A 21,591-nucleotide genomic window follows, 5' to 3' on the forward strand; every position below is an offset into this window, starting at 1 on the left:
TTCCCAGTGGCGTCCTAATCACTGCTGAGTGACCTGAGCTGCACGTGACCTCCTCAGGTGAAGAATAGCAACATGAGACAGTGCGTGTGCCCAGCTGTGCATAGACGCTGTCCACGCCCCAGAAGGTGGGGCAGCTTCGCCCCGTTGGACAGATCAGACTGAAGTTTAGAGGAGTCAGGAACTTGCCTGTAGTTACTCAGTAAGAGGCAAAACAGAGAAATAAACCAGGCCTTGAGAGTTCCTTTTGCAGTTAGACTCCATTGTCTCTTGGCATAAGGTCATAGGCACCAAATAACTGGAGACTGCTTAGGCACGAGCTGTCAGACTACCCATCAGCAACGAGGGAGGATAAGCAATCCCCCCTGAAGGCAGTAATGACCAGGTCACTTTATCTAATGGCTGGCACCTTATTAGGTAAGAGGTGGAATATTTGGTTAAAACGGTGTGTTTCCAGAAAAGTGGCAATCGTAAAGGATTTTCTTCCTCACCATCTCCAAATGCAGTGGCAGGACGCATGTGCTGCATCAGGTACAGGTGTACTGGCCCAGTGCCTTGTGAGGGGAGGGCACTGGGGAAAACAGGTGTTTCAGAAAACAAACCAGAGAGCGTGGACTCATAACATGGGAAATACCTCCCACTGCTTGTAAACAGAAGCATTTGCTGATCCTTGTGACTCTGTTGCACTGGTCGGAGCCAGTAGTCCGTTTTCCCAGATGTGGAAATGGACTGAGTTTAGGGCTGCAGCTTCCTCAGGAAGGCTGAGCTGAAGAGCTGGCGTGTCACAGTGTAAGGACTTACCTGCCACATCATCAGAGGTCAGCAGTAAATGTATGGACATCCTGCATGAGACCTTCTCAGCTGACCCACCACCAACACGCCAGACCCACCATGGTGCCTAGCTTGTGCCTCCTGTGGGGAGACACACGCTTCTGTACAGAAACCAGCAGGGAGCAGGTAGAGGAACAGCTAAGCATGTGTGGGACCAGAGTGGATGAAGCCAGACCTAGTCATCCCCCCAGGAGTCTGGTTTCCTTGTAAGTGTTTCCAGAATAAAATGTTCTCAGAGGCTAAGAACCTCTGCTTTATATTTTATAAGAAGCTAGGAAACGATCTAATTTTTAGACTGTTCCCCTATAAAAAAAAAAAAAATTCTTCCCTTCTTTCTTTCTGTGTTCTGTTGGAGGGTGAATGACAGTTAAAGGCAAACAGCCTGGTTCTAACCATGAGGAGAAGTCGGGCTAGAGTCTGACTACTTGGCTTTGGAGCCCAGCTCCACATGTGACCTTGGGCGAGCTGCTGAGCTTCTCCCGATCTGTTTTCCCCCGCAGGGGGCAGTAATGCTATTTAAGATGAAACAAGGTTATCTACCTGAAGCACCTAACATCATGGATGCCTAACCCTTAAACGTCCCTGGGAGTTGTTAGCTGTGTGAAGGATTCAAGGCCAGTCTAGAAGGGACAGCTGGGCCTTAAGAACTAAACCACTGTGTAGACCCATTGCTGTTCTTCGCATACGCTGGCATCTTCTAATGGTGTGTGGTCCCCGGAGGCGGCCAGTCCAGACCACAGGTGCACGGTGTTGCCGCAGGGCCTCCTCTCCTTGCCTGACCCGGAGTGACGCTGTACTCGGGCCTTCGTGTACCGTGAATAATAAAACTTCAGAACCTTGATCCAAACTGTCATTGTCACAAAAGGACTCCACACATAACCTTACAGGGATTTTTATTAAGACCCAGTCATGCATACTAAAATTACATGTTTTCACCACTTTGACTTAGAAAATGCACTAGAAAAATAAACTTTTGGTCAAACACTGAAGTTAGATGAATCCACCACCACATGTCTGTATACTCAGAGCTAAACTGAGTTTCAGTCTGAAGCGAGGAATGTGACCGGTGGCTGAAATGGTGCCCCAGTCTGGTGAGAAAGTGAGCCCGACTCCCCCTGTCAGAGTGGGATCAGAGGCTCCTGGCCCCGAGCAGCTTCAGGCACTTCCTCCCTGTACCAGGTTACCACGTGATGTGCCACGAGGTGGAGGCACAGCCACAATCCCCAACAGCGGCTGACCTGCCCAGCTAAGTGTGCCGCCCAGTGAGGCCTCAGGAGAAGTCGAGAAATGGCAAACAGTTCATCGCTAGCATCTCCGTCCATGAGTCACACAGAGTCTTTCTGTGGCACAAGCTCTGTTAAGGAATCTCTGACTGATGATTCCTGTCACTTGGCATTTTGAGCAAACCAATTCTAAGTCGGGAAAGCAGAAAGGAATTTACTTTAGATTTACGAAGTTAATAGGCCCCAATACTGACAGACATCACCGGATGGACTTCCCTCCCGAACAGTTGAGACGCTTCTGTTTGGTGTCTCCACAGAGCCCCAGAACAGCTACACTTGCACCATGACCTATGTGAATACTTCACTGCCTCGATGAAAGAAAAGGCTTCAAAGGTAAATCTTAAAAGCTAAAAACTTTACAATGAAGTATTATAATAATGCCACAGCTTTTGCCTGCCCAAGTGGAAAAGTAATCGCATGACTGGTCTGAGAATCCGGTGGCATTTAAAGAAACTGCCCACTGGGAGAATTCACAGACACACGGCTCAGTGTCTCATAGGAATTTGGGGAAAATACCTCTCATTGTCTTCTCAAGTTCGGCAAAAATGTATCTTACAAGCTGAAGTGTCTGTAAAACCTCTAAAGACAAGTGGGTCCTTGTGAAAGCGAGATGAAGCTAAAGCCACTTCTGCCCAAAGCAAGTAAGCTCGAGAGAGGAAGCCAGGGTTGCACAGATGTTTCTGTACGTTTCTTGCGGCCTGTCCCCGTGAGGGTAGACCAGGATTCCAGGAAGAGGCACAGTTTCCCAGATTCTGTACAAGCGAAGAGGGAGAAAAACCCCATATTATCTTAGCTTACAGATTCACTTGGGAGCAATTCATTCAGACCTACATCGCCTATAAAATAACCCAGATTTTGGGTGGGGGGGTAGGAACAGGCCTCTAAAAGGTAGAGTACAATGTCCTTGTGGCAGTAAAGCCAAATGATGCCTAAAACAGGGTTCGGAGCTCAGAGTGGGGATCCCTTTAGCATGGGATTCAGGGGTGGTCAGTGGCTTATTCTAGGCCACACAGCAGTGTAAAGTCAGAACTCGGGTCTCCTGGTTGACTCCTTTCCCTTTCCTGTTCCACAGTCCCATGAATTTAGGGAAAAGTTACTTTCCAGGTGTTCATGAAATGGGCCAGGCCTTCTCCCTGAAGGAAAACACTCCCGGTTCTCCCGATGCTCGCTTGTTGGCCCCACTGGTGCACCCCCACTCCTGAGCCAGGCTCTCCACGTGCTCGCTTGATATCCTACCACCCTGCTGGGGCAGCTCTACACAGACACCTGGTAAAGCCGCATAGAAACTGCCTTGATTTTCACCCAGGGAGCTCCTGCTTTCACAGCCTGGTCCAATCCTCCTGAGGTGTCCACAAACTATTTGATCTCCCTCTGGAACCAAAACCAAGCCCAGCAGCTGCAGAAGGCAAACAGATCTTGGCTCTGACTCCTTTCAGAAGCTGAATGAAAGCGCTCCCTGGGCCACCTGGAAGGGCCTAGGAAATGGGCAACGTCCTGGTCTTGGAGATCCTTGTCTAGGTGAGCTTACACACACACAAGCTTTTCGAGTCAAGGGACATGGGCCACACGGGCCAGGAACGCAGTGCAGCGTGTAAACGGGAAACTTGGTGGGGCTGACCAGTCCCTCTCTCCCTCCGTCTAGCTTGGGGGTGGTGGGGAATCTCTCCTTCCTCTCTGAGGTCTGAGAACACCTCTAACCACTTCCCACATCCAAGCAGTCGGGTTCTGAACCTTCTGCTTGAGCCATCCTGCTGGTGCTGTCAAGGTCTTGTCAGCAGAGCCGGTCACGCTGTTCCTGGCAGACGGAAGTGGGGGCTGCCAGGGGCCTGCATGCTGGCACTTCCAGCTCGGCGCGGCCCCTAGAGGATCCAGGGTTGGTACCCACAGGGCAGAGCGTTCCCTGGACTTGGCACTGATGAGGTGAGTCATTTCCACCTTCTCCAGGCATTTTACACGGCGTATGAAGAGGACGAGCTTATTCACAGTAGACGGGCCTTTGCCTTTCAGAGCGCTGCCTTCCTCCTCACAGATGGTCCCCTTGCCTGCTGGTTTCAGAAATGCATGAATTTTTAAGGAATTAATATGAAAGGAAATAGGTCAAAAGCCACCAGAAGAACCACCTAGTTCGATGGTTGGGCTAAGGCTGAAGTTCTGACAGGAAGGGTCTGAGGTGCTGAAATGCAGAGCTAACACTCGGTTTCGCTGGCTAGACGAGTCTGTCCACCCGTACCAGAGAGAGAAATGCAAGTGTGCCTGGGAGGACGGGGGCCCCGGAAGTGACCTGGCGATAGCACGCACTTAACATTCGTTTCCAGAGACCAAAATCTAAGAATCCCAAGTAATTAGCCATTCCCTGCTGCCAGGTTTCCAGTGTATGGCCAGAGCCTCAGGGATAAAAGGAATTCACACAAACCTAGGTCATCTCACCTGCCCTTTCCAGTTTCGTAGGGAGGGTTAAACTCCCTACAAAAAGAAGTTGGTTATCACCAGGTCCCAAGAATATACATACACTTTCCTTAAAAGGCAGGGCCAGATGGCAACACAAGCCTCTTGGAAAGGCCCAGGTATACCACAAAAAAGCGGGATCCAACCACTTGCCTCTCTGAGAGCCATGAGAGAGCCATTTGAGAGCCATCTAGGCAGAAGACAAATGGCTGGCACTCAATTACTAAACCAAATCCCCAACGTCAGCCAAGGCCCTAGGCGTCATTTCATCCAGCTTCACTTTACAGATGAGTAGGGTGAGGGCCACGGAGGTCCATGAGGTCTTGTCTACAGTCCATACTTCTGAGGCTGGAGTCCTGGTCTCTCTATTCTTGGGCCAGAATTCTTTCAGCTCCTCGGGCCTGGCGTCTAGCATTTTAGGTTAAGTAGAATCACCTCCCTCTAGGATCCTGTATGATTGTATTGAGAACCAGGGCTAAGGCTTTGTGGGTTTGGGAAAACTTCCGTTTCTATTGCAAGAGTCAGTCAATGAATCCCAGAGGTTCTCTGACACCTCTGGCTCCCAAATTTGATCAGGAGGTGCTGCTTATGTCCTGATGCTCCCATGAGTCGATTAAGGTGCTTTCCAAACCCAGTGTGGCAGCTGGGGTCTGGGCCTCTAACTAGAAACTTCCTGGTGAGCAACCCAAGTCTGTCGTTAGGGTTCAGATGAAAGACACAAACTCCTGAAGTCTCCTGTGTGGCCATCTTGTAGGCACAGCCAGGTTCTTTCACAGGAGTGGGCTGACCGGCAAGTCAGGTGGTTTTCTCCCGGAATGGGGGACCAAATTGATTTGATCCTGATTTCTCTTGTTCCAAGATCTCCAAGAACCAGATAGCTTCCAGGTTAGTGGCTGCAAACTGGGATTCCAAACGTTTGGGAATCACTGGGGACATCTTCCGTGTCTTCCATGGATTAATTCAAGTCACCAAGGGCTTACCCCATGGCTCACCCTCAGACTCTATAGGCTTTAATTTAATTACAAGGAGCAAGACAGACTCCACGGCACCTCAAATTCTCCTTGCGCCTCTCCAAAGAAAAAGGAAAGGATTTCAAGAGGGTGGCACTCACAGGGGACTGGCTAATAGCAGGAGTAGAGCTGGGACTTCACGGCCCGCAGGGAATCATCACACTGCGCGTCCGAGGTCAGCCCCTCAGGCGGGAGGGCCTGGCCCAGGATGCTGTCGCACACAGAGACCGGCTGGCAGAACTCCCTCACGAAGTCCTCCTCCGAGGCCAGCAGCACTGCATTCCAGGCGCTGATGTCCAGCTCTCCGGCCGTGCCCCCGTACTCCTTGGGGAGAATGCTTCTGGGAAGACTTGTGTGGAGAGAGTTCAGGTCAGACCCATGGAGGAAAAACTAAAGGGGAAACGGAAACACATGTGTCCTCAGGTTAGTCAGGCACCTGCAGGCCAGGTAGGTGCTCAAGCATCTGTTGAATGAATAAAGGAACAGCTGATGGCACTGGACCCTTCCAGTTCCTCAAAAAGCTTGAGGATCCATAATTCCCTTCCATATATGCCATGCTCTGTTGGCTGCTCCTTCAAAATGTTTCCAGGATCCAGGCCACTCTGTGCCCCGCCTCGTGGAACCCTGCCACCCCTACCTCTCCCCTGGATTCCCAGGACGACCTCTGCCTGGTCTCCCTACTCGAATCCTGCTCTGCAGTCTCTGCTCTTCCTGGCGCTGGTCAGATCATGCCAGTCCTTTCCGTAGGACCTGCCAATGCTCCCACCTCACATGAGAGGCTGAAGCCCTCACGCTGGCCTACAGGGAGGGCCTGTTGCAGTCTGACCCCTGTGGCTCCTCTGCTGCCCCTCTGTCCCCTCTCCCTTCCCTCTGCTGCTGCTCCCAAGCCCGATGTGCTCCCGCCTCAGGACAGCGTCGCTGCTGGTCCTCTGAGGTCTGTCAGCACCCTCCCTCACCTCTGCCAAGTCTTTGCTCAAAGGCCAGCTCCTCACTGACACCATCCCTAACCCCCCTACTCAATGCTACAACCCCTTGCCCCTGTTCTATACTGGCCCCTTTCTCTGCTTCATTTTTCTCCACAGCACTTATCACATCTTAATTCTAGATAATACACATCCGCTGGCCATGTTTCTCTCTCTCTCTAGCACGTAAGTTCCCCCGGAAGCAGAGACTGTAGTCTGTATTATTCATTTAGAACATACTTGTATACTATAGTAGTTGATCAATAGATATTTTTGAATGAATGAATGAACATATGAAGGGTGAAATGAACAAGATTATGGACCACAAATCAGGTCATTTCATAGATATAAAAGGCCTCTTCCAAAGGCTGCTTTGGCTTTAAAAGCAGGTTCCAAATGGGATCTCCAGGTACTGAGATAGGTTCAAACCCAGACAAGGACGCCACTAAATTATTCTCAAACCTGGCTAGGTATCAGAATCACCTAAGAGGATTTTAAAAGCACAGACTCCTGGGCTCCACCCCTGAACTGGAGTTAAAATCTTCAGGGAAAGGGCCTAGAATCTGGATTTTACTTTATTTTTGTAAAGATTTTCTTTTTAAGTAATCTCTATACCGAACATGGGGCTCAAACTTCAACCTTGAGATCAAGAGTGGCACATTCCACCGACTGAGCCAGCCTGGTGCCCCCTGTCTCTATTTTAAAGTCCTTCCCTTGTAACCTTGAGATTCTCTGTTTATCCTTTGAAAAAAAAAAAAAAAAAAAAAGGTACAAAATTTAAAACCCAGTCTTTAGAGGGACCACAATGTTCCTAGGCCTCGGAAAGAAGAGGAAAAAAACCAGACATCACACACAATCACAGTACTAGCAAAGGGTGACAAGTGGCTCTTTTAGGTCAGAGAGGAAGACCATCTTTCAGTGTGCCATCTCTCCTTTCTTAAATAACAGGTAAGCTAAAACTCACCTATCTCTTAAACCAGGAATTATTCCACAAACTTGATACAGCAAGACAACAAATTTGGTAAACAGAAGGGCTTAAAATAGCATTTTTAAACCCCAAGGAGCTGTAGGAAGACATCACCATAACTTTTTAACTACCTGCCCAACACTACCCTTCTCATGCAAGAAATACAATGTTGGTTCACAGTGCCCAGGTCAGGATACTCAATACGAGTCTAAATGACTACACAGCATTTAACTCTCAGGAGAGCTGCCCTCTCTGCTTTCTCCTCTGTCAGACATTATATCCTATTAATTTTATCATCTTTTCACAGAAAGGATTGCTCATTCATTTTATCTGTAACTCCGTATTTTCCAAATTAATCATCCCATGGCAAAAATAATAAACTAAGAGAAGTTTATTGATGTCACAAATAAGGGAGCCAAAAAAAAAAAAAACAAAGGATCACGTCAGTAGAATCATCACTTACTCTGTTCGCTATTTTCTCCTTCAGAAATGGTTTTATGATGGCAAAAATGCCTTTGAATATTCGAGGTTCATTCACTACATGGACTGCTTTTATCCGAATGGGGAAGCCATCCTGTGGGGGAAGGGAAGGAGATGTTAGAACATGTGGGGCATCCACAGACAGTCCACAGCCTGCCTCCCTCCTTTAAATCTTCTGTAGGCCCCCAAATCAGTCTGGTTGGTCTGCTTCTCATGGCCTCCTCAAAGCCAGCTTAAGTGGAGGCTAACCAGGAAGATAAGCCTCAGAGAGACGGTCTGTCTTAGGGCCTAGTCGTGGGCCAACAAATGGAGGGCTGCTCCTCTTGTGGCAAACAGAACAAAATGGGACAAAAAACAGAGTCTGTGTAGCTGGATCTGGCAAACATCAGACCTTCAGGATTGGTGTTACCAAAGGGTATTTCTTAGGACAGTACTAGGTGTGATGCAAAAAAACGTTCCACGGTAGGTAGGTAGGTTTGAGAGTAGCACGCTATGGAGCCGTACGGGTTTCCTGAGCTGCAGGACTGTCATCTGCAAATGTGTTCTCACGAAAGGGACAAGCTAAACCACATTTCCCAAACTTCTTTAACCCTGGAACTTTCTCCCCCCAGATCACCTTAGGAGACTAGAAAACACTGATCCAAACTCCTTATCCTGATACTTGAATCTACAGGGCATCAAAAGAACAGAAGCTAAGGGAAGCTAAAGTATTGGCTCCACATTTTTGATAATGAGCAAATGGGACACTGATGTTTAAATAGTCAGCCTGGCACCTAGTAGGGGCTCACATGCATTGTGGGATTCACAGAGGAAACTCTTTTATCGCTGGTGCACCACAGCTCATGGGAGATAGCACCCACGGGCCGGTCAGAGGGAATGAAGAGCCAAACTGTTAGAGCTGTAAGACTCAGGCCAGGCTACCCCTGTGAGGGCTGGGTCCCTAACCATCAAAAAAAAAAAAAAAAAAAAAAAGTAATTCATGCTCGCTTCAGCAGCACATGTACTGAAAAGAAAAAGTGATTTTTGCCTTGTCTATCTAGAGGAGTCCCTGTAGGACCGAATGAGTTATGATTGTAGGAGCACTTTGCAAACCATTGAACATTGTGCAGATAGGGGAGGAACTTTCTGGTTCCCCACACTTTTTTTTCGTGGGCAGTAAAGCAAGGTTTATTGAGCAATAGCAAAGTGATGCACAAAGCTCCCGAAGAGGAAGGGGACCTGAGAGGGTTGCCCTGCACTTAAGTTCTAAAACAGGGTGCCTGGGGGGACTGAGTTGGTTGAGCATCCAACTCTTTTTTTTTTTTACCCCCAAATTTTATTTATTCATTTAACAGAGAGAGAGATCACAAGTAGGCAGAGAGGCAGGAAGAGGGAGAGGAGGAAGCAGGCTTCCTGCTGAGCAGAGAGCCGGATGCGGGGCTTGATCCCAGGACCCTGAGACCATGACCTGAGCCAAAAGCAGAGGCTTTAACCCACTGAGCCACCCAGGCGCCCCAGCATCCAACTCTTGATGTCGGCTCAGGTCGTGATCTCAGTCATGACATCGAGCCCCGCCTCAGGCTCTGCACCGGTGGTGGGGGATGTGTCTGTGGGGGGGATGTTGGGGGTGGATGTTGGTGGAGGGTGGAGTCTGCAAAGATTCTCTCTCACCCTCTGCCCCCACCCCCATACACACGTGCGCAGGTGCATACTCTCTCTCTCAAAATAAAAACAAAAAACCACACATAACACACAAGATGTTAAAGCATCTGTCCAAAACAGTCCAACAGGCTCCCTGTCCCCAGGTCCCAGAGGGCAGGGCAGGGTCTAGCACATCAGACAAATTCTGATTGCTACACAAGTGAAACACAAATTCTCAGTTTCATTTGTTAGAATTGCTCCTCTGTCTTCTGAAGAAGGGAAAAGAAAGAGAAGGGGGGAGGGGGAAGGAGGTGGGAAAGGAGGGAGAAAGAAAAAGACATACCTAAAGCCTTGCTCTGGCTTAGGGCTCTTGCCCTAAAGCTGATCTTGCCCAGACTAAAGGGACCTCAGAAACTACTGGAGAATCTGATGAGAGTGAGCAGTAAACAGGACATTTACATTTCTTCCCATAATGTTTTTGGATCTTTCAGACTGTAGGGGAAGTGGGGTTTGTGTACTGTGTGGGCCCAGCGGTGAACAGACAGGGTCCCCTGGGAAAAAGCCCAAACTGACACGGAATAGGTACACGACAAACAAGGGCCGTACCTGAAGGATGCCAATCACCTTTTTGGCTATAAAAGGGCCAAAGTGAGATGCTTTTGATAAGCTCACTCCTTTGTAGTCCGCAAGAATCACGATTCCATTCACTTGGGTTTCTTCAGACTGAATGAGTTTTTCTAACGTCAAGTATATAGCTCGGATGTTTTCAGTAATTGGGTAGTTGCTCGGTATCCATCTGTCTGAGGTCGTAAGAAATGGACGGAATGTTACAGAGATGAATAATGAACAAGTCATCACAAGCCAAGATTTATCTCCTTGCTAGAACTCTTGATTAAAAAATGGAAAGAAAGATACTCTACTGGCATGACTCTATTCAGGTTAGTAAATGGGACACCTTAGCAGCAGCTGATGTTAATTCCAAAGGCAGCAGCACGTTCTGAAATGGAAATGCAACTGAGCGCGGAAGTTAGAAGCCGGGGCTCTGAAGTCAGACACATCCCAGGGTTTGAATCTCACCAGTTGCGGGAGTTGCTTCCTCACGCCGAGCCCGCATCTCCTCAGTAGAATGGGATGGTAATCCTAAACTTAACGGTCATCTGTGCTGTCTGCCAACAGAGGTGCGCCCAGATTTTCATACCACTGCCCTATGCCACTTCTTCCCACGCTAGCCCTTCGGTGTGGGTACCAGTGACCTGCCTCCTGGCGGCAGAGGTGGACATGGTCAGTGCGGGTCTTACATCCTCCTGGCCACAGTGTGTGACCCCAGCCTGATCAAACAGCCAAAGGGGACTCCATTCTGCAACCGTGGAAGAGGCTCCCTTAGTATTCCCTGTATATCTAAGGAATCCTTCCTTTCTCTGGGAAGAAATGACGACCTTTTGACGGTTAAACTGCTGTTCTCAAAAAAATCCCACCATCCCTGTGTGTCCTTCCCTTAGGAAGATGAAACTCCACGGCTGCTGCCACCACGGGGATATGTAGTATGTGCAAAATTCCTATGAACAAAGTCTTTGTCGGAAAGCTGTGCCAGCTTGCTGTGGGATGTGGCTGCCTAACACCTGTGGCTGCATAACCTTGAAGGTCATCCTTCTCAAGAACATATGTCCCCGAAGAGGCAAAGCTAATACCCAGTTGAGAACAAAACCTCCTTAGCGTACCTCCTCCTGAAGAGTTGCATTGGTGGGAAGGGTCTAGCTCTGTTCCAGACACACAGGGGGAAAATTCATCTCACGAGCAAGGGGTTGAAATCGCGCAAACGCAAGTGTTGAAACCACATAAGCCAAGAGGTGAAACCAGTGTGCTCATCTGTTTTGTAATGTCCTTATGAGTTGAGTACAGAGGAGTAGTGGGAAAAACCTGCTGACTGGTTCCTAGGTCTGCTGGTGCCCTAAAATCTCCACTGCGCTGCTTATTTTAAAATAAACCACCCTAATTTTGGAAAGGTAAAAACAGCAGGTTAAGCAGCTAACACTGTACCTGGTATACAGCAAAGGCTCAAGAGGATGGTCTGGTTTCCAAAAAGGGCTTGGTAAACGACCGAAGTGATGTGGCTTTAAGAGAGAGGACAGTGCAGGGACGTCTCCGCTCCCCGTTAGGCGTCCCTTCAAGACTAGGTACGCGTGAGCAGAAGAGGGCTCCCGGCAGGCATGTTCTCCTGCTCCTGGCTTTGGTTGGGAGAACACTGCAATCTTACTTTCAGATTTTGTCTCTGCTCCGGTCTGACAGAGAATGATAAGGCTGTGGGGGTGGGGATCAGTGGACAATGCCCCTTCACTCCCGAGTTGATAGCACGTTTGGTCCCCCTTATTAAAACTACTGCCAGAGAAATGGAAGATGTCCTGATTACCGTCATTAAGTACTGAGATCAAAAAGTGAATCCAGAGTGAATCAATGGCTTAGCAAAGTAGAGGAATGGCGGGAGAGGAAATGACGGAAAAGTGGAAGAGGCATGTGGCAGATGCCGGACACCCTGCCAGTCACCCGCCCAGCCCCCACTCATGCCTGCCTCACCTACTCACAAAGGAGGGACGCGGGGCAGGCCTGTTTGTACCCTATGATCAGGGCTGCTTTCTCAGCCCACTACATTCTCCATGCTAGAAATTCGGAATTTCCACGGAGGAACTTAACTGGGTGGCCCAGGAAGCCTAGGCACTAAGGGGTAGGAGACCTCGCCAGGGGCATGGAGACAGCAAAAGCCAGTCTACAGAAGAGCCAAGAAGATACGCACGGCACAGCAGAAATATGTGGCCCAGAGGGGTACACAGATGGACAGAGGCAGAGACAGGGAGAATGGCTAGCTTAGTTCCTGATCGGGGAACGAACTGGATTCTGGTTCTGGGGCCCAGGGCCCTGGGAAAGCAGCTATGCTTTTGGCTCGCTGGTTCTGCGGGAGGCTCCTGTTTCATCAGACTAACTCCTTCCTTTCTTCCTAAGCCAGGTTGAGTAGCTTTTTGTCATCTGTCACCAAAAGAGCTTTGAGCAAATCAGGGAGAAGGCAAGGAAGACGAGGCATGGGAGAGAGGGTGTGGGACACACGCATCCCACACAGAGCAGGGCACGCGGGCCCCTGCCCACCGTCTCGGGGAGTACCTGGGCGCATGCACAGGATGTGGCAGCCCCGGGGGTCGGTGTGGGGCAGCACGGTGAGGAATCCCGAAGCGAGGACATCCTTTAAGGCCGAGGGCTTCAGGTTGTTGAAGACCTCAGGCCAGCTTCTCCTGCAGCTGTGGTAACTGACCAGGAGCTGCAGGGCTCGGTCGTAATCGAACTTGCGGGCCCGGAGGAAGCGCAGCAGGAAGGCGTCGTCCAGGGAGGTGCTCAGGTTCGGGCACTCCTTCCGCACCATGTCACGGAGGGCCTGCACGTCTCGAAGTCTCCATTCTGGCTTCTCCTGCAGCTCCTCCCTGGCTTTGGTCACCAGGTCCTCCGTCAGTGAGCACACGTAGCCGGGGGGCTCGGCCGGTGGTGGCAGCTCATTTTCTGAGAGCGAGGCCGCAGAGGGGCTGGTTCGCAGAGAGTCACTTTCTTCTGACATTAGCTACCAGGATCCCTGCCAAAACACAAGCCCTGAGCCATGTGAACCAAGCCTGGAGCTACTCACTTCAGGGCAGCCCCATGTGGGGCAGGGTTGGGGGGGCACTTTGGTCAGACTGGGGGCGCTCAGCTGGAATGGAATGGCTCAGAACCCTGTGCCCAGGTCCCACCCCAGACTGAACAGAGGGAGGATCCCCACCGAGGCCCCCTGGGCAGCTGCAGCAGGAGACACACACTCGCCACCCAACGCCGCGGCCTTGCTTCCAGATGTACGGATGGTTGCTCGACCTATGCGTAATTCGAGAAATGTGAACTAAAACAACTCTCAAAGTCAAACCGACGAGAATGCAAAATGGGCGCGGAGATGCTTGCTGTGGGTCAGAGAACAGACTGGCCTAGCCTGGTCAGAGGGCAGTCTGTCGATCTCTATCAAAATGTAAAACCACACACCCTTTGGCTCAGCATCCTACTTCGGGGACATATACTTGCGAGTGTGTGTGTGCAAAATACACACAAGGAGGATCACTGCAAGTACTGATTATAAGGGGAAAAGACAGGGAATACTTTAACTGCAAACCAGCTGGAGACTGGTTATATAATATCATCCCAAGAATGGGATACTATCACTCATGGAAAGGAATTAGGCAGGTTTTTATGAACTGACACATTAAAGAAAAGAAAGCAAGTTGCAGAACAGGGTGCATAAGATCATTTCATATTTTTATAATATATATCTATATGCTGAGTGCACCTAAAATTTCTGTAAGGAAATACCAAAAAAACTGTTCCCAGTGGGTTCCTCTAGGGAAGAGTACTGGACCACAGGACACTTAAGGAGGGAGAGAGACTTTTTCCTGTACTGTTTGACTTTTTTTTTTTTTTTTTTTTAAGATTTTATTTATTTATTTGACAGAGAGAGATCACAAATAGGCAGAGAGGCAGGCAGAGAGAGGGGTAGGGAAGCAGGCCCCCTGCTGAGCAGAGAGCCCGACCCGGGACTCGATCCCAGGATCCCGAGATCATGACCTGAGCTGAAGGCAGCAGCTTAACCCACTGAGTGGGTTTGACCTTTTTTGACCACACACACATATGGCTTATCATGATGGCTGTGAAACTGGGCTGACTGGCTCTCCCTGGAGCATTACTGAGGGACGGCCCCAGCTGCTGTCCCCCTGCATCCTTCATCCAGCGGACGCCACTTTCCACAGACTGTTCCCAGTGACAGAGTGAAGTGTGGGCCTCCTCTAACTTTGCCTTGAGGTTCAGCCTGAACCTTCTGTGGAACTGCCGGGCGGTCCATGACTCCCTGTCCAAACCTCCTTCCCGGGGGGCTGGACTTCTGTCATTGTCTGAAGCTCTCCCTGCAACTTCTGCAGCTCCCCTCCCTTTTCTGCTTCACAGGTGCTTCCTCCAATTGATTTCTTGCATGCCTGATCTCACCCTGATCCTGGTGTCTGCTTCTTGGAATATCTGAACACATTTGTTGAATAAAAAACAAAAACAAAACAGCTGCTTTAGATATCCCAGGAATAAGGTAGCAGCAGGTGTCCAGTTCTAAAGCCCAAGCTCCTGTCCACAGACACCACTGGTCTCTGACTCCGAGCTCAAGGAGAACAGAGCGCATCTCAGGAGCCTCTGCACATAGCTAGTGCCCAGGTCCCTCCCCCTAAATCTTAGAAATGCCCACTCCATTCCTCACATTCTAACCTCCAGCCCCACCCAGCTGCTTTCATTTCCTCCCAAAGCTGTGTTTTCTTGTCTTGCTCACATCCTGTTTCCTCTGGCTAGCTTCTTCTTCCTCCGGTTCCTCACCTGACCAATACTGATTCATCCTAAAGTCCCAATTAGATGCCACTTCAAGCATTCAACAAATACTGAGTACTTACCAGGCCCTCTTCCTGGCACCAAGGACGCATCAGTGAACAACAACAACAACAAACTGTGCTTTTGTTGAACTTAGATTCTAGTGGGAGAAACAGACCATAAGCAAGCTAAACTGTATAATCTAACAGGTGAAAGTGCTATGGGGAGAAATAAAGCATGAGGAGGGTTAGAGGTACCTGGGAATAGGGATTACAATTTTAAATAGGATGGTTACGGATGATTTGTTCATGCAAATGACATATGAGGAAAGATGAAGGAGATGAAGCAAGCCAGTAGGGCATCTCCAAGGAGAACAGGGCAAAGCCAGAGGCAGGAACACACCTGGGTTTTTTTGTTTGTTTTTTTTTTTTCAAACAGGGAGGAGGCCACTATGGCTACAGCCTAATGAACAAGGTGGAGAATATTAGCAGATGAATTTACAGAGGTCCGAGGGCCCCACTGGTAATAGAGTTTTGAGGGCAAGTAAGAACTCTGACTTTTACGGAGTTTGGTGGGACCTGTCTGAGTAGAGTGACATGATCTGATTTCCATTTTAAAGGATTGCTCAGCTGTCTTGCAAATGGATTGTAAAGGGACAAGGACAGAAGTAAAGAGACCATTCAGAAGCTACTGCAGTAACCTAGGTAAGAAATGATGGTACCTGAAGCAGGAAGCCTTCTCCAACCTCCAGGCCAGGGTAGGAGCTTCCCCACCAGGAGGTCTTTGGCATAGCACTCTCCTTCTGTTGTAATTGTCTACAGGCAATTTGTGGGCTACATCTGTATCAGTCTTGTTCATCACCCTAAACCTATCATCTAACGAAGTGTCAGACACATAGTCTGCACTCCATAAATATTTGCTGAGTGAAATATATTTCATTCTGAATTAAGTATTTGCTTGGCAGAGGAATGCTAAGTGAGGAATGAAACAACCATCACAGTTCACAAGACCCACCCTGGGCTGTTTCCACGGGAGTCACCAACAGATGCCTGTAATCCCAATGCAGTGCTTACCTGGGAGACAGACTGTAGTGTCCAGTACAGTGTGCTGACACACTGTACAGTGCCCACTGTCGTGCCCACTAGGCCTAGTGTCTAGAGGCCTAGCCTGGCACATGACGGTGCTCTGCAAATATTAGCGGACGACGGGAGGTTAAGTGATGTGCCCCGAGGGTACACACCTAGCGAAGCACAGCGAGGATGTGTCTAGCCCCACTCTGGGCTCTACCCTCCACCTGGAGATTCCTGTTTAATCTCCAGGGCCTCGGTCGTTATCAGGCTCAGAGCAGGGCTCAGTCTCGAGAATGAAATGATGGGTGGGCGTATGGATGGGTGCAAACACCATTTGTTACGGTGAAGCCTGGAATCTTCCTCACCTGCAGCCCATCATGTTCTGAGCATCGCCTTCCTCCCCACCCCACCAAGAGGCCTGAAGGCCATCGCTCCTGGAGCCCCAGAGACCCCACATCCCGTTGACAACCTTCTGAGGCCCCCCACTTCCGGCTGTCACCCCTTCCCCAGGTGTCCCCATTTCCTGGGGTCTCTCTCCTTGAGTCCCTTAACTTCCGGTTATGCCTCCCCCCTCAGGGGTCCCTCTCCCCGACCCCCATGACACACGGAAGGACCCTCAGGCACTCACCGGCCGGGCTACCGGGCGGAGCGCGGGTATATCGGCTGCGGGAGCCTCGTCCGGCAACGCGCACAGAACCGACCCGCACTCCCTGCCCGGCCGGCCCGGCCCCTCGCGCCGGAAGTGACGTCCGTGGGGCGTGGGAAGGCGAGGCGCCGCCCGTGAGTGCGCATGTGCCGCAGTGCCGCCGCAGTGCCGGCTCTCTGCCTCCACCTAGCGGCCAAGTCCGCGCGCTGGAGGAGTCAGGCCTGCGGAGAGGCTACTTGGGAGGGTCAGGGGGAGCGCGAGCCGCTTTGGGTGGTACAGATGGGGAAAATGATGCCCAGAGAAAGAAGAAAAGAAGCTGCCGTTTCCGAGAACATACTACTATGTACCTAGTTTTTTACATCCGCTGTCTTATTAAATCCTCGTATTTATGGAATCCCCCTATTTCATGGAAGGGAAATTGGCAGTCAGTGAAGTGTCAGGGGCTTCCGACCTAGACCTTGGGGGATTGGCGTTCCAGGATTCTTCCCACAGCAGCTGCCATCAGGACTGGCTGCTGCAAAAGGGGAGATGCCAATCCAGCGGACATCCGTCTGTAACTGAGTGGCTGCAGGCCTCAGTTTCCTCATACGTTACATGATTCCTGCTTTGAAATCCCCATTGAATAATTACTTGTGTCCTGCTTTGGGACTCAAAAAAGTCCCCTTCAGAAAGTGGTAGCTTGAAAAAGTGTTCCTGCCGCACCCCCAGTTCATTAAACCCCAGCGCCATCAGCCGGACATCCGCCCCAACATACATTTCATGCAACTATGGCTTTGAGACCAAGCTCCTGGGTTGCTCTTTCAAGCAGAGTAAAGACTCGAAACTATTTCTAGAGAGAAATTCTGTGGCTTGGGAGGATTGAGAGCCCAAAGGTGTATCCAAGAGATGACCTTAAACAATCCTTTCCTTTCCTGACTCCAGAAGCAAGAGGAGCTCTAGGAGGTGGGAACTGACCCATGAGGGCCACAAGAAGATGGCAATTTTTGCCAGATCCCAGACTGTTGAGGAAGGTAGCAGAGCCCAGGAGTCATAAGTTTTGACTTCTGCTTCACCACTTCTAGGATAAAATACAGAGTACTCAGTTAAATTTGAATTTCAGATAAACAACAATTTCTTTTTAAGTGTAAGTATGTCTCATGCAACCTTTGGGATATACTTATACTAAAAAATATATTATCTATCAGAAATTCAAGTTTAACTGGACACGCTATGTTTTGTTTATTTGGGGTTTTACCCCCCAAGATTTATGTATTAGTTCCCTATCAGTGCTGTAACAAATTGCTACAAACGTGGTGACTTGAAACAACACAAATTTATTCTTTTATAGTTCTGCAAGTCAGAAGTCTAAAATTAAGGTGTTAACAGGGATACAGTCTCTTTGGGGACTTTAAGGAGGGAATCCATTTCTTTACCTTTTTAGCTTCTAGAGGCCTCTTGCATTCCACAGCTCATAGCTCATTTCTCAATGAGCTCCAGCCTCTTACTTCTGTTGGAACATTTACTACCAACTCTGAACCTCAAGTTCCTCTTTTAAATCTTTTAAATTTTTTTCTTGTGGTGAGAGCACTTAACATGAGATCTGCCCTCTTAACAATTTTTTAAGTGTGCAATACATTATCATTGATACAGATACAATGTGTCCTGCCTCCCTCTTATAAGGACTCTTGTGATTACACAGGACCCGCCCAGATAATCTCGGATTATCTCCCATCTCAAGATCCTTAACTGAATCACATCTTCAAAGTCCCTTTTATCATACAGGATAAGATAATAACAGGCTCCAGAGATTAGGACAAGGATATCTTTGCATGCCATTATTCAGCCTACCACAATCTAGCAATCCTATGTCCAACTATGTGACCATAGCCAAGTCATTCAAATTTCTAAAGCCTCTAGTTCCTTACAGGCAGAAAAGCTGATTAAATAAGTCATGGGGGGGAAACCTTGCTCTTTGCCAGGCAAACAGAAAACAGAAAGTGTTTTTACAAATGGCAGCTTTCATGGTAAGGGGTGAGGGATGATCCTCTCCAAAACATGGCATCCTAGTCATTGGAAAAAACTGCCCCCCACCCCAGACCAGGACCCATTGGTGGAACGTCCAGGTTGCAATCCCAGATACTGCCAGCAGGAGGAGAAGAACCTAGGACTAGAACCTGTCTCAAGGGCTGGGGAGGGTTGGTTGGGAGGCAATTCTGAGATGCCCCAGAAGTCCCTGCCCCATCCTCAATTGAGGGCCATTATTTTTGGTTACATATCACGACACCAGGTTATTTTAGGATTAAAAGAGTCGCAGATAATTGCTTTTTGAGAGATTATATACACCAGGTACTAGGTACTGTGTTAAATTGTTTGTATGATTTCAATTACTACAACCCTGTGAACTGGATGGGGAAACTGAAACCCAGAAAGGGAAAGACACTTGCCTAGGGGCTCAGTAGAGTCAGTGAAAGAACTGGGTTTGAGCCCACGTCTGTATGACAGCACAGCCCCAAATTTTACTTGGCCTTAGAGGCTACTTTTCCTCTTTGTTCTCACAGGTTGGGAAGCAGGCTCAGAGAAGGAGAAGAAATTGCCCTTGGTCACATGATGATGACTCCAAAACTGAGCTGGGATTTGAACTTGTCTTTTACTTTTCTGCACTCAGAAGTAACTCACTCGAAAGCTCTATTCCCTTGTGGGTAAAATGGGGGTATGTGTCTCACTGTCTAGGGAGTCCTTAGAAGGAGTCAGTAGAATGGCACATGCAGAGTCTTGTACATTGGATCATGACATGTCTGCTAACTCCTGATAACTGCCCTGATGAAGAGCAGAAAAGTGACTGGAGGGCGGGCAGCTTGTCCTACATCTTGGTTCGGAGGGCTCCACACACCCTGACCTCCTAGGTTCACCCAGTCTCCTAAGAAAGAAGTCTGGCCATTGGATATGTGCTACAGGAGGCTAGAAATGCCTGACCTACCACTGTTCTCTATCTTTTTTTTTTTTTTTAAGATTTGTATTTATTAGTTTGAGACAGAGAGGGAAAGAGACGGAGCATGAGTGATGTGAGGGGCAGAGGGTGAAGGAGATGGAGCCTCCCTGCTGAGCCTGGAGCTCAATGTGGGGCTCAGTCCCAGGACCTGAGATCATGACCTGAGCTGAAGGCAGGCGCCCAACTGACTGAGCCCCCCAGGTGCTTCTCTATCTCTTTTTCAAAGCATGCAATTCTCACTTCAGATGATCTGCTAGAACCGGTTTTAGTATTGATTCTAAGGTAAGGGCTATTTAGGATAGCACCATGATATAGGACATAGTTTCTCCTCCACAACATTATTGACCTTTGGGGCTGTGCAAGTCTTTTTTGAGGGTAGCACCCCACACTTACAATGGTGAGAAGCAAAAATGCCTCCAGACATTGCCAAATACGAGCTAGGGAACAAAACTGCTTCAGCTGAGAACCACTGGTATAGAAAAAGAAAGCTGGCTTCTGGTCAGACAGACAAGAGTCATCTGGGGAACCTCGGAACAATTACTTACTTGGTTTCTTCAACTACAAATGCTCTACTAACAGCTACCACTGATTCAACACCTTTTCTTTTCTTTCTTTCTTTCATTTTTGTGGGGGGGACAGTGCCATGAACTCTTCGCCCGAATAATCTCATTTAATTGTCAATAACAGAATCCTGGCGGGACACTGGCTGGTGGAAGCAGGAAGGAAGAAGTACGAGTCAGGGAAACAGGGAGAAAGTAGGCGGTATTAAACATCTGTGTACCATGCTGGATGGCAGGTGCGCTCACATACATCTACCCCCGGTCATTCGCTGTGTGATTTTGAGAAACTGACCGTGGGGCTCAGTTTCCTCATCTACTTCCTCAGCTGGCAAGTTCTGGTAAGATGATGGCAATGATACCCAACCCAGATTTAAATCCTCCCAAGTTCCCACATAAAAACAGAAACAACATTCCATACCCACATTTGCAACAGAACTAGGTGACAAGGTATATTCAGGAACTCCAGGAACAAAGGACTGAGGACAAATCAGCAACAGCTAGGAGGCCTGAGTGCCACTAGCGCCTCTGGGAGGAGGTTCAACAGGGAAAGCAGCAAGGTGTCTGACAGACCAAAGAACTGGAGTCCCCAGATTGCAACATCTCTTCGTGGGAGAGCACGCCCCGGCCACTTGAAAACAGCAGCCCAAACTGGGAAAGGTTTTGCTAACTCCAACTGGGGAAGGGCAAGGGGTCTGCCATGAGCCCTAAGGGCTGACAGAGTTCAAGGCCCGCGAATTCCAGAAAAGACCACCAAACCTTCCTTCTAGGACAGGCCCCATGCTGAGAAACTCCTGGGAAGGAGATTGCAATGGAGCAGGATAGGGAAGCAGAAAGCAAGGAAATAACTGAGCTAGATGAAAGTGGGGGAGAAGAGCGCAGAGCCAGAAACCTCAGAGGTAAAGCCAGATTTTTGTTAACAATATGCAGAAACAACAGAAGGGGGAGCTCTGTGAAAATACAAAAGTTTTCTTAACCAAGCCTCCTCTTCAATGTCCAGAAAAACTAATTTCATGTAAAAATGAGCAATGGAGGGGCGCCTGGGTGGCTCAGTGGGTTAAAGCCTCTGCCTTTGGCTTGGGTCGTGATCCCAGGGTCCTGGGATCGGGGCCTGCATCGGGCTCTCTGCTTTGCATGGAGACTGTTTCCTCCTCTCTCTCTGCCTGCCTCTCTGCCTACTTTTGATGTCTGTCAAATAAATAAATAAATAATATTTAAAAAAAAAAAAAAAAGAGCAACGGAGGGGCGCCTGGGTGGCTCAGTCATTGGGCATCTGCCTTTAGGTCAGGTCTTGATCCCAGGGTCCTGGGATCGAGCCCCACATGGGCTCTTCCAACCCTCTTCCAGCCCTACTTGGC

The 21,591-nt window shown here is 49.1% G+C and overlaps 1 protein-coding gene across 5 annotated transcripts in view; it reads right to left on the reverse strand.

Annotated features, from left to right (window-relative positions):
• Positions 1-1,704: 1,704 nt before the first annotated feature.
• Positions 1,705-21,591, reverse strand: part of TTPAL (alpha tocopherol transfer protein like) — a 37,850-nt gene continuing 17,963 nt past the window's right edge. Inside the window, exons 1-6 of one of the 5 annotated variants that reach the window (XM_004746387.3) lie at positions 16,691-16,815; positions 16,066-16,177; positions 12,746-13,205; positions 10,202-10,395; positions 7,959-8,069; positions 1,705-5,956 (exon numbers count right to left, since the gene is read on the reverse strand). In XM_004746387.3, coding sequence (XP_004746444.1) covers positions 5,678-5,956; positions 7,959-8,069; positions 10,202-10,395; positions 12,746-13,190 — 1,029 coding nt within the window. In that variant the 5' untranslated portion in view covers positions 13,191-13,205; positions 16,066-16,177; positions 16,691-16,815 and the 3' untranslated portion in view covers positions 1,705-5,677. Of the gene's footprint in view, positions 5,957-7,958; positions 8,070-10,201; positions 10,396-12,745; positions 13,223-16,065; positions 16,816-21,591 lie in introns of those variants that run through there. The other 4 variants (XM_004746386.3, XM_013053274.2, XM_004746385.3 and 1 more) reach the window with 4 other exon arrangements.

This window comes from Mustela putorius, unplaced genomic scaffold (genome assembly GCF_011764305.1).
Source record: "Mustela putorius furo isolate JIRA1106 unplaced genomic scaffold, ASM1176430v1.1 tig00000592_pilon_pilon_pilon, whole genome shotgun sequence".
Taxonomy (NCBI): domain Eukaryota; kingdom Metazoa; phylum Chordata; class Mammalia; order Carnivora; family Mustelidae; genus Mustela; species Mustela putorius.